The sequence below is a fragment of the Ranitomeya variabilis genome, chromosome 1 (genome assembly GCF_051348905.1).
Source record: "Ranitomeya variabilis isolate aRanVar5 chromosome 1, aRanVar5.hap1, whole genome shotgun sequence".
NCBI lineage: Eukaryota > Metazoa > Chordata > Amphibia > Anura > Dendrobatidae > Ranitomeya > Ranitomeya variabilis.
Window position 1 is genome coordinate 79,146,812 of NC_135232.1, and position 12,684 is coordinate 79,159,495.

General features: G+C 39.3%; 1 protein-coding gene across 2 annotated transcripts in view; it reads left to right on the plus strand.

Annotated features, from left to right (window-relative positions):
* The window catches only part of HCN1 (hyperpolarization activated cyclic nucleotide gated potassium channel 1), a 508,213-nt gene that overhangs the window by 353,209 nt on the left and 142,320 nt on the right, over positions 1 to 12,684 (plus strand). For both annotated transcript variants that reach the window (XM_077285340.1, XM_077285350.1), the window contains exon 4: positions 5,920 to 6,138. In XM_077285340.1, the coding sequence (XP_077141455.1) occupies positions 5,920 to 6,138 (219 nt within the window). The remainder of the gene's footprint in view (positions 1 to 5,919; positions 6,139 to 12,684) is intronic.

The following is a 12,684-nucleotide window of genomic DNA, read 5'->3' on the forward strand; positions in this document are numbered from 1 at the left end:
TTTTAGCTTACAAATACTGAGGTAAAAATACTGACCAAATAACGTGTGAACGAGGGCTAATACAGGAGGAGATGGCATACAGCTATATACTATATACAGGAGATGACACACAGGTATATACTATTTACAGGGGAGATGACACACAGGTATATACTATATACAGGAGGAGATGACACACAGATATATACTATATACAGGAGAGATGACACACAGGTATATACTATATAGAGGAGGAGATGACATACAGGTACATACTACATACAGGAGGAGATGACATACAGGTATATACTATATACAGGAGGAGATGACACACAGGTATATACTATATACAGGAGCAGATTACCTACAGGTATATAGTATATACAGGAGGAGATGACACAGGTATATGCTATGTATAGGAGGAGATGACATACAGGTATATACTATATACAGGAGATGACACACAGATATATACTATATATAGGTGAGATGACACACAGGTATATACTATATACAGGAGATTACATACAGGTATATCTAATATATAAAGCTGAATGTGTGTATGTATGTATGTGTGTATGTCCGGGATTGGCATCTGTACCGTCGCAGCTACAGCCACAAAATTTTGCACAGTCACACGTCTGGACCCCGAGAGCGTCATAGGCTATGTTGTGAGGTGAAATTTTAACCCTGCGCGTTCCAATTCACCAAACAATTTTGCTCCTATCTACATAATGGGGAAAAAGTGAAGGGAAAAGTGTTGGAGGAAAATTGACAGCTGCCAGATGTGAACAATGAGGACTTAAAGAATGAGAGCGATGGCGACAAAGAGTATATACCGTACAGTTGCTAAGGTGGGGCCCCGACATGGGATACTCACCACACACGGGGATATGAACACAAACACAAAATGCGCCACACACTACCACGTGCTTGAACACATATACCACCCTCAGCACACATTTCACCACACACACACACCAACCTCGCCACATAAAAGTCGAAACACAAAAGTCACCACTCAAAACTCGCTACATGCAAAACTAGGCTCACGCAAAACTCGCCACACGTGCAAAACTCACCTCATGGAAAACTCACCTCATGCAAAACTTGCACACACAGAAAAATTGCCACATGTACAAAAGTTGCACCACATGCAAAAGTTGCCTCACACAAAACTTGCACATACTCAAAATGCACCACACATAAAACTCGCCACGCGCAAAACTCGCCATGCACAAATCTTGCTGCACACAACTTGCTACACTAACCTGTCACATGCAACTCAACACACAAAATGTTGCTACACGCATGTCGCCACACAAAACTCATCTCACAAAAGTCGCTACATGCATGTCGCCACACGCAACTCAACACACACAACTTGACACATAAAACTCGCCCTAAAACACACACAAGTCTGGTATTGTCCTTCAAAAATAAAAATCTGATTAATAAGCAAACTACAAGAGCAACAAATGTACCATATAGGAAATACGGCAGCTGTCAGTCACATGACCTGTCTATTATGTGTATGTGTGAGCTAATATATACTGCCAGGGGGGAGGGCTTCCTGTTGGCTGGGGATTTATCAGGCTGCCAATAGCAACCAATCACAGCTCAGCTTCTATTTTGCTACAGTTAATTAACCTGAGCTCTGATTGGTTAATATAGGCAACAAAGACATTCTCAGTATAACAAAGCTAATATATGTTGTGAAATGCTTCTATTTGCTTAGTTTTTGCCTTTTAATAATTACATTTCTATCTATTTGTTTTGTGGTTTTTGTGTGCAGAATAAATTTTTGTTAACACATTCTATTTTGCTAACAGCAGTCATTAACCCGGGCGAAGCCGGGTAGTACAGCTAGTATATTTTATATTTGTTTATTTTTCAACTGGGAAAAAGGCTCATTTGAATTTTCTATATCTTTTAATATTTTTAAAGCTGTTATTGTCACTTTATTTTTTAGTCCTTTCCTTTTAGGGGACTTGAACTCCCAATGGTCACTTGTGTTATACACTGCAATAATACTCTATTGTAGCTTTAGTGTGAATTATGATCTCTTATGAGTACCCTGGAGTACCATGTTGGCAGGTATGCCGCCCTGCAGCGGGCTTATCTCTGCCATGGTTATTAATCCAGCTATTGCTCTATTTAAATCCAATTATACTGTATGCAAGCAATTATATAGTATGAAGGCTTTTGTGGAATCCATTATACTGTGTGGGGGCCATTATATTTTATGGAGGGCTTGTGCTGGTCATTATACAGTGTTGTGAGCGGGTTGCCATTATACTATATGGAGGCCCATTATACTGCATCGAGGGCTGTGTGGGGGTCACAGTTGGGGGATCATACTGTGTTGAGGTCCCCATACTTTGCCTTGTGAGTTAAGGTTCGGGAATAGTAGGGTCATTATACTAAGCATGTGGAGGCTAATATGGAGGAATTCACCTTGGGGTTATAATACTTTTTCGGCATCATACTTTATCTGGGAAGTGAAAGAGAAATCTAGGACTTCAGCAGGAGGAAAATTACTATGTTCAGGCTGCAAAGTTGTGAGATATGCTCTTCTGTGAGGAGCCTGACAAATATTTTATTTTTTGGGGGCGGAGGGGAATTTGAACTTCTGCTTTGGTGCCCCATAATTTCTATGTACGCCCCTGCATGTATTGCATGTTGAATTGTGCTGAAAAGAAAATAAAAAAAAAAAAGAAAGCAAAATGGTGCCGTTAAAAAAATTACAACTCAGGCTGCAAAAAACATAATGAAAATCAAATTTGGTTCTTAGAGTTCAGGAAGCAGAATAGAGAAAAATTTTACAGTCCTAAAAGTCAAAAAAGGCTTAGAGTGAAATAGGTTAATAAGCCGAGGCCTTATGCCTCATTTGTAGATCCATTTTTGATGTATGTATTCCGTCCGCACCCATTATAGTCTATGAGACTGTTCACATGTGCATGTTTTTCCATGGACTAAATGTATGGAAAAAAAAAAAAAAGAGCCATGTCCGTTTTTGATCCAAGTTTAGGCTTAAACTCACCCTTTCAAGTGGACAGGTCCATGAAACATGGGCAGCACAAGCATTTCAGCCATGTGTCATTGAAGTGCTGTCCATTTTATACTTTTCAGTGAATGACAGAAGTTAGAAATTTGTTTGCATGCAAGAACACAGGTGGTAAGAATGGATATGGACCAAAAATGGATGAAAATCGGGTTCAGCACACTCATTAAAAATGTTTTTTTTGTATGAAAAATCAGTAGTATGAATGAGGCCTAACTCATCTATAATGGTTACCAGACGGATCGAAAAAAAGGGGGTTGGAGAATATTCCTCTAGAAGAATATGTCTCTGTGTAATGTTCCCTGCGCTTCAATGAGTACAGAAAATGTGTGCTACAAGTTTTTAGTTTTCATTGGAACCTATTTACCAACATAAATATATGCAAATATACACTTCATAATTAAGTTAATTAGAATTATCATCATGCTAATTTATGATAATAAGGTAGGAAAAGAAGCATATACTTATTTTAAATTAATCCATGCTGTGGGAAGCTACAGTTCAGGTGTTGGCAATTAAAAAGTTATGCAAAATTGTAATTATCTTGTCTGGTACATAGCTTTACAAAATAACTATAGTATCTATACCAGTGGTGTCCAACTGGTATATCAAGGGATGTGTGCATGCTGTACCCTGGGCCACAGCAGGATACCACGGGATGAGCGCTCCTGTCATCTTCTCTTATCCACCAAATTTGGGAAAGTGTTGGAAATTACTATGATTTTTCCTATAACTGTAGCATATACCTATAAAAACAGTAGGAAAGTCATCATTTTGGTGGGATCGGCGAATAATCTCATGTGCAAGGTTCTTGCATGTACAAAATTTGCTGGAACTGTGTTGATTTTGTCAGGTACAAATCCCAGCAAATTTGTTATGCTCTGGATTAATAAAGATTTGGGATTTATGCAACCCTTGCCAAAAGTGGGGGTTCAAGGGTAGATTGGAAACATTTCTTGGTAGGATTAGAAGACAGGGTATAAACCTCACTACCCTACCAAGCCTTATTATGGTAGATATGCATGTGTGTGTGTGGGGGGGGGGGTTGTGCAACTTACACCATCGACGGCAGATGTTGGGAGAAAGAAGGAAAGGGCATGTGGATTTCAACATGTCCAATTTGTTCCTGTAGGATACACCTCTGGCTGTGACTTGCTCTCCTTTTCCTATTTTTTGAAAACACATGTATGCTTGTCCAAGTGGGCATCCTGAATGTATGGGAAGGTAGAGAGAATGGCTACAACTACTGAAGTTGGAAAAGCATTTAAGAGCAGTTGGCTTCAAATAGATAATTTCTGCCTCAATAGGACATATTGACATGGAAGTATGGCCACAGGCTACAAATAGATAGCACACTGACTCTATTCATAAATGGTTATAGTGGTTAAAATTGCAAAGTGCTTGTAAAAACACGCAACTTTGTAATTTCTGCCTTATTATAAATCCTGTTCAATCTCAAGAACGGAGGGATTTTTTGTTTTATAGGGTACAGCTTGTTGCACAGGTTGTGTCAGGGTTCCACCCCTCATTGTGTCTGGGATACAGTTATTGACAGCTCAGCCATCCAATCTGGTATAGGGGCGTGCTGAGCTGTCAGTGTGTTGATTGACAGCTCAACTGTCCAATCTGAGACTGGGAGGCACTGGCTGTCTCCAAGTGTTTATTATCCCAGGTGATTGCCATGCTACTTAACTGAGCTGTTTCTCACAGACCTCTGCCAGACATACATTCAGCCAAGTGTAGTTTGTTTCCTCTGTGCCTTAAGTTTTGTATGTTGAACTTTCGTTGCCTGACCTTGGACTTCATTCTGACCATCCGTCTGTTTAACCCCTTTTGCTCTCATCCGCTATCCTGTTATTCTGACCTCGGAACGTTACCTGACTACGCTTTTGTCTCTTCCTACTGTTTATGACATACCCTCCTGGCTTCTGGTCTTGGACTCCTTGATACTCTGACTCATGGCTTGGCCGTGAGAAGTGACTGGCGTCACAGGTTACTGCCTACCCTGCAGTGTCAAAATGGACGGCTCTAGGCAAAGAGCATTAATGCTACTCTGAGAAGCCAGCATGGCTACCATTGTCTTCAGCATCCCTGGATTTGTCACCCATCACACACACCTGGTATGTCATTGTTTGGCAATTAGAAAGAGAGCTGCCAACAGAGGATCTTGATGATTTTCGTGTCCAAGTGCATTCAGCGTGGCAGAACGTTCCTCAAGCAATCATTAGCAACCTCATTGATAGCAGTACTCATACTCGATGCTGAAAAAATTGAGATGTTTTAAAAATATCTACCCATACTGTGATTTCTATAATTCCATGTCTTTTCATTCTCGTTCTTTCAATTTAAATTCTCAAAGTAGAGAAGTGTATATATATATATATATATATATATATATATATATACAGTATATATATCTACACTACGTACATTATATATATATATACTGTATATATTTCAGAGCCTGTCAAGTGTTCTACATCTTTACTCAAAATGTCATACCCATTATATGTATAGTTAATCGAGCCTGTAAAGTAATCATCTATCTTTAGTTTTACAGGCATCAGAGGAATGTTATTCCCCTTAAGCTAAGCAGAATTGATGTGGAAGCATGAGTAGATACATGGGAGAGTTAGGAAAACTATCTAATCATCTTTGCTCAGTGTGATCACAACATTAGACAGGGTCTCCCAGGCATTGTGTGACAGCGCAGGTGGATTACCCTTCATATATTTGACATGCATGAAATGCTTTGCACTGGAATTTTATCTTAAGTGTATGACTGAATGCATGTATGAAAATGTTATGTATTTTATACATTTGAATTATTCGTAGATCATTAATTAATTTTATTTATTTATATTTATTTTTTGCAGAATGATTCCTGGGGAAAACAGTACTCGTATGCACTCTTCAAAGCCATGAGCCATATGCTGTGCATTGGTTATGGAGCCAGGGCTCCTGTTAGCATGTCTGATCTATGGATAACTATGTTGAGTATGATTGTTGGCGCCACCTGCTACGCCATGTTTGTTGGTCACGCGACAGCCTTAATCCAGTCTTTAGATTCATCACGTCGACAATATCAAGAAAAGGTAACTTTTTACTTGTCTATTAAACAAGAAATAGTGATAATATATAACATTTTTAGAGGGGGTCCAACTGTTAGTCCGGACTAACAGTATAAACCAGGCACGTAGTCGACTAAAGGATATAGCCCCCTGTAAAAATCTATCTCACCTTTAGTGTTATAATTGCTGCCTCTGTTCTGCAGAAACTGAAGTTTAACTAAATATGCTAATTACGGTGCTCGGTGCACCCTTGGTGTGGCCAAGAGGCTCATTGCACCATTGACCGCGCTGGCTTGTCTACGCTTCCTTTGCAGTCAGTGGTAACTCCAGGCAAGCCATGGCTGTAAATCACCAGGGAAGGAGGCAGGGACATGCAAAATCAATAAGTATAATGGTGCACCAAGCCTCTCGGCCTCACCAAGGGTACGCCGAACATATGTGATTAACATTCAACTTCTGCAGAATGGAGGCAGCAATTTTTATAAGGTCTGTAATATAGAAAACTATGTGCTTAGTGTATGCTGTCAGTTTGGGCGCACAGACTCTTTTACTCTTTTACCTTATGGTACGGTGTAAACACATAGCACAGCAGGATCCCCTAGCATATATACTGTCTAAGTAAAAATCAATGCAAAAAGATGGCAATACATGGACAGATTTAAAGGGTTTTTCATCCCATTTCTTTTAATTGCCATATGGGCGAAGTCTGATATGAAATTAGAAATAACAGATACTCCTGGACCCCCCATTGCTCCTCTATCCCACTCACCATGTCCACCGCCCCTCTCCTTTCATCCTCTCCTGACCTGGTTGACCAATGCATCACTGCTGCTGACACTGATTGGCTGCAGTGGTCATGAACCGACCCCAACAGGATAATAAGGAAGGGAGAACAGTAGAGGTACCCAGCCGGCGTGATGTAAGAACAATGAGGTTTCAGTGGGTGAATATGTGCCAGTTTACGTAATGTTTTTATAGTACCATCGGTCCATACAGTATTTAAGAGAAAGGGGAAAGAATCCCCCTTCTTGCGAAAATAAAACTTTGTTACTATACATGGTAAATAGTCCATATATCTGGTGTCCTCATCATGAGTAATCCTGCTGTATGAGACACACACCCATACCCTATCATGATCCAGGTAAGACGGTAGTTACAAAGTAGTTGTGCACTTCCCGCAATGACCCCCACAATCTAAGATTTACCATTACAGAACATTGCCAGAAGTCATTGGACCGCTAGACTTCTAACAATGTTTTGCATCATCTTTGGTCAGACTCTTAGGTTACATTCACAATAGAGCAATGATCAGATAGATTTTATAGACTACACTTAAAGGGAATGTGTCATCAGAAAAATTATGCAAGTTAAATATATTTTTATACAGGTTTGGCAAAGGTTTTTTTTTCTATATCACAATCTTTCTTAAAAATTAAAATTAGAATTTTTGCAATTTTCACACTAGTGTTTTTTAAACTCTAACTTGCTGCTGTGTTTGGAAATCCATGTAATAAACAACAACCAAACTCTGTCCATATATTTAATATTGAAGCTTCTAATGAGCATGTGCAGTAGTCGGAGGAGGAGCAGCTGTGACATTACCTGTTATTGGTGGATCCTGTGTCATCAGTTGTATATTGAGGCATTACCTGTCTTTGTAATCTTGCCTCTGATAATAAGAAAACTACTGAAAACCCTTTGTGAAAGGACAGAAAGTATAAGTCTAATGCAGCCCCAGTGGCCATTGTGAAATTTGCAAGATTACTTCGTTATTATTTTGTTTTTAATAAAGATCGTAATATGAAAAATATTTTTTATAAATATATCTAACACAAAAACCTGATTTAAACGATAGGTAATGTTCTGATAACTCATTCCCTTTGAGACACTGACAGAACACAATGCTATATAGTAGGGCCAAGGTGGACATGTCTCAGATTTCTAAGAATGTTCTGCGTAGAGAAGTCTGAGTGCTTGGTGTCTTTTTTGTGAAGATGGAGGGGGAGACCATAATGCACGACCGGCAGAAGAATCGTTCATGAGGGGAGAAACAAATATGTTCATTACACACTTGCCTTTAGTCTGTCAGAAGAGAATGACTGTGCAAACCAAGCACAGGCCCTCGTGCCATTCAATGCACCTTCCCACCTACTTGTTTTCCATCTTCTCTGGCTCCTGTGGTGTCAAAATTGTCGATCACAGAAGAGGATCGCAGAGATAGATTTAAAAGTAAGTAGGTGGGAAGATGCACTAAACTGTTTGCCTAGGGCAAGACTGGACTGAGTTGCTGTGCTTGGCTTTAATAGCCATTTTGTGCTGACATTCTCCCTTTGAATACATTACAGTAGGGTGAAAGAACAGTTATTTTAAGTCCTCTTAGAAAAAAATATTTTTTCTCAAAATATATCTGATCCAAGCTAAGCTCACGCGTTTCAGGTCTTGCCCTTAAATTTATCAATTTGTCTAAGATTAAATTGTAGAAGACACAGTGTCATCAGCTTCTTTTGAACAAAGCAGCTCTTTCTGCCTCTATCGCAGCAAGAAACCTCAGCGTAATGATATAGTATCTACTAAAATAAATGGACTGTCTGGGTAACAGATGGATGTGCTGAGTTCTCCAGAGCAGATGAAACATTTTACTTCTGCTTTGCTCTAATTGTTGACAATTCCGAATTAGGTGCAGCCCTCTATTAACTTGAAGAATATATGATCATTGAATTTTTAGGCTCTGTGCGAGTTTATTCTTTGGATCTATGTACAGAAACAGCCTTATCGACACACTGTGTCGGACCTCAATCCATTTTCTCTGGCATTTTAGGCTGCGTACACATTTGTTTGGCAACAGTAGAGATTTGCTCTGAAGGTCATGTTGGGTGCCTGTTTTTTCTGAACCTAGAAATGAATCATTTTGTTCTGCGCTCTTAGATGCGCACAATGAATACATTGGATAGCATGCACTAAAATCAATACAGTTGGATTGGCAAATAAGTAGAGAAGATTGAACATTGTGTGGTTTGTACTTGAAACAAATGACATTGATAAATGAAAATTACTCTCCTCGTTTTCTGTTCTGACTTCCTTAGACTTCCCTAGACAAAAAAGATACTAGACATCATGTCCTTGGGCTGCGGCACATGTGCTGTGAGAGCACTTTGTTAGTCTGTCACTTTAATTGGGTTATTGAAGTAAATAATGGCAAAATTTAAGCCATTGATTTATCACTTAGCATGTTAGTATTGTGTTTGCTTCTTGGCCCTGGAGCAGCTGAAAGCACAAACTCTCAGGAGAAGCGTATAACATTCAAAATGTTTTTGCTTTTTTTTTTTTATCATACTTACGTAGGCATATCATTTCTAAAGAGAGGAAAAAAGATACATAGTCATCAGTTTCTTTGACATCTAGGTATTTGGTCCAGTAGAAGCCAAAATTTACCCTCTGGTCTGTAGAGGCCAACTGTGCCTCCAAGGGAAAAGTAAATTCTTGGCCGACCCCGCAAGGGCAGTCACATGAGCTTTTTGGAAGAAAATGAACTCCCGAATATCTAGTCCTAGTTTGTAAATTGTATTGTTGATGAGGTTGTTCATTACTTGAACAACTCCTTTTTAAATGCTATAGTCTTCCATATAACATAAGAAAAACGTCATTGTCGGCACTATGTGTCCCGGCACTCATGCCATGTCATGTGAGTGATGCAGCCTTCCCTGAGACAGAACCTTCATCTCTGACGCAACACTGTAGCCCATCGGTGGGCACTGATTGGCTGCAGCACTCATGTGACATAACAATGTCACATGACCTTTGGCAGACATAGCGCCAACATTGCTGGAATGGTGCCAGACTGGGAGGTGAGTATGTGTTTTTTTATTTTACTTAAGGGACTATAGCATTACTTGGACAACCCCTTTAACCACTTTTACTGTAAAGAATCCTCTCTTCCCTTCATGGTGACAACACGAGTACTTTACATCTAGGGTTCTGTCCGCCCTGCATTTAGAGTAAATGCCGGAAAATTCCCAGCTTACAGAATAAATTCTGGAAATGCTCCCAAGAGGCTTTCATTATGGTTGAATGGGTCATTATTATTATTTATTTATATAGCACCATTGATTCCATGGTGCTGTACATGAGAAGGGGTTACATTAAAATACAGATATCACAGTAAGCAAACTAACAATCACAGACTGATACAGAGGGGCGAGGACCCTGACCTTGAGGGCTTACATTCTGTGGTCATCAAACTTTGTTTCAGCCATATAGGAAAGCACTGTAGATTGAAGCCTACTTATATCTAATTAGGCTGCTTTTAACAACCCTGAATAAAATGATTTGGATTTTAATTCTGAATTCTCTTGCTTGAAACTCTCAAGTGCCCAAAAATTGCATAGTACCAATGCCTTTAAAAGTACTTTCCAAAGAAGCACGGGGTGAGCCGGTGCTAGATTATGCAATGGGACGTTGATTCAGAGAACTAGTCTAATTGCCATACGTGGAGTCGGGAGGGAATTTTTCACCTAATATGGGAATTTTCTCATTTGCTTCATGTTTTCTTTTGTCTTCCTCTAGATCAACATGTTAGGCTGTAGGTTGGACTCAATGAACTTATCTCTACCTTCAACTTAAAAACTGTGAAACTCTGTTATATTTACTGACTTTTCTAATGTATGCCTAAACAGTGACATTCTGTAAGTTAAAATCAAAGAAAAGAAGCAGATACATTTTCGGTATCCTTTCACTTTTTTTCTTTAATCCCTTTTCTTCACAATTTATGAGTAGGTCTTGCCGTATGATAGATTTGACCCATCTTGCTAGACACTTTTCCTTATGCTATCTCATGGTTGGTGTACAGGGGACCAATATTTTGTGCCAGAATGTTGCCATAATTTTGGTGTAATTTGATGCATTTTGTAGAAGTTGTCCACTACTTTAAAATGGTGGTGTAACAAATAAAAAGGTCCTAGACTTATCTCCTGTACCAGCTCCATTCCTCGGCACCAGAATGGGACACAGTATCAAGTGCGGAGAACACTGATGGTCCAGGAGGTGAGCGTAAAATTTTTTTGAAAGTTTGACCTAAAAAAGGAGGCACTGCTTATAGAAGTCTTAAATGGGTGGACCTTTAATTTAAGATATTTTTCAGAACTGTTTGGTGAGGGGCAAAAAGTGACTGAAGCATATAACAAACTTGAAGCAAGACATGTATGTCAGAATTTTGTTGCAAATAAAACCAGAATTTTGATCCATTTAGCTTAGTAGTTCTCCCCCATTCATTCTTTGAAGAGAAGGAGATAATCAACCATTGGATGGACCTTTGATTCTGTAAAAAACCTCTACGAAATCAGAGGTGCATGGAGTCACCATGTGAGGTGATACATCCACGGTATGTGACTGTAATGTGTGGACTTCAAGACAAAAGGCGGGCATACTACGGGCACGTAGACCATTGTAGTAGGGGCAGCATGGTGGCTCAGTGGTTAGCACTGCAGCCTTGCAGGCCTGAGGTCCTGGGTTCAAAGTCCACCAAGGACAACATCTGCAAGGAGTTTGCATGTTCTTCCCGTGTTTGCGTAGGCTTCCTCCCACATTCCAAAGACATACTGATAGGGAATTTAGATTGTGAGCCCCATCGGGGACAGCGATGATAATGTGTGCAAACTGTAAAGCGCTGCGGAATATGTTAGCGCTATATAAAAATAAAGATTATTATTATTATTGTAGTATATGGATGCTCCCAGTTCTGAGATGACATTACATGCAGACTGTTACACGCATCCTTGATGGCTGGTAGCATTTATCAGTATTTCCCACATTTCATACATCACATTTACCTTTTCCTTCACTGATGCAAAGTAAAGAAAAATCTAACAGTAACCCAAGTATCTGTCAGGCTTTGAAGATGAAAGCACGATTTTTCTATTAGATGCTTTAGGTTTCCTATGCCCTCATTCTGACATCTCTGTGAGGAGAAGACTCGCCATTCTACATTCTTGTTATATTTTGTAAAAAAAAAAATTGTCTGTTTGTTCCTGCAAGGAAATTGAGAATGAAGAACAAAAATGGCATTAGCAAAAATGTAACAATTTATTCTGTTTGTTACCATATTTATTTATTTGTACTGGTGGATTTAAGAATCCTAATGGCCGAGGTTTGCATGAATGGGAATGAATAGACTCAGTCGTACCATGGCGTGTTCTTCGCTGACAAGCTGATTGGTAGCCAGAGGCACGACCAGGTCAGGAAAGACTAGCGTGAATATTGCCACAGTGGGTTTGTGTAATGAAGTGGATAGACGCAAGAACAAAGAAAATGCTCACTTTGACCCTTCATAAAGCACTTTGTATCTCTGTCAAATTATCTCTAACCACTGAAGGCTACGGTACAATAACTAGACAGTAACGTGTTATGTGATCGTACACACTCAGTGCATGTCTTATTACCTGGAAGAGAAATTATAGTGTCTACAACCCTTAATTTTATAGAATATATACTGTATATACAGTGATTGTTTTTCAATCATTAATGTAATTAAAAATGAAACTTACGGTAATATTTTGGTTGTTCAATGGACAATGT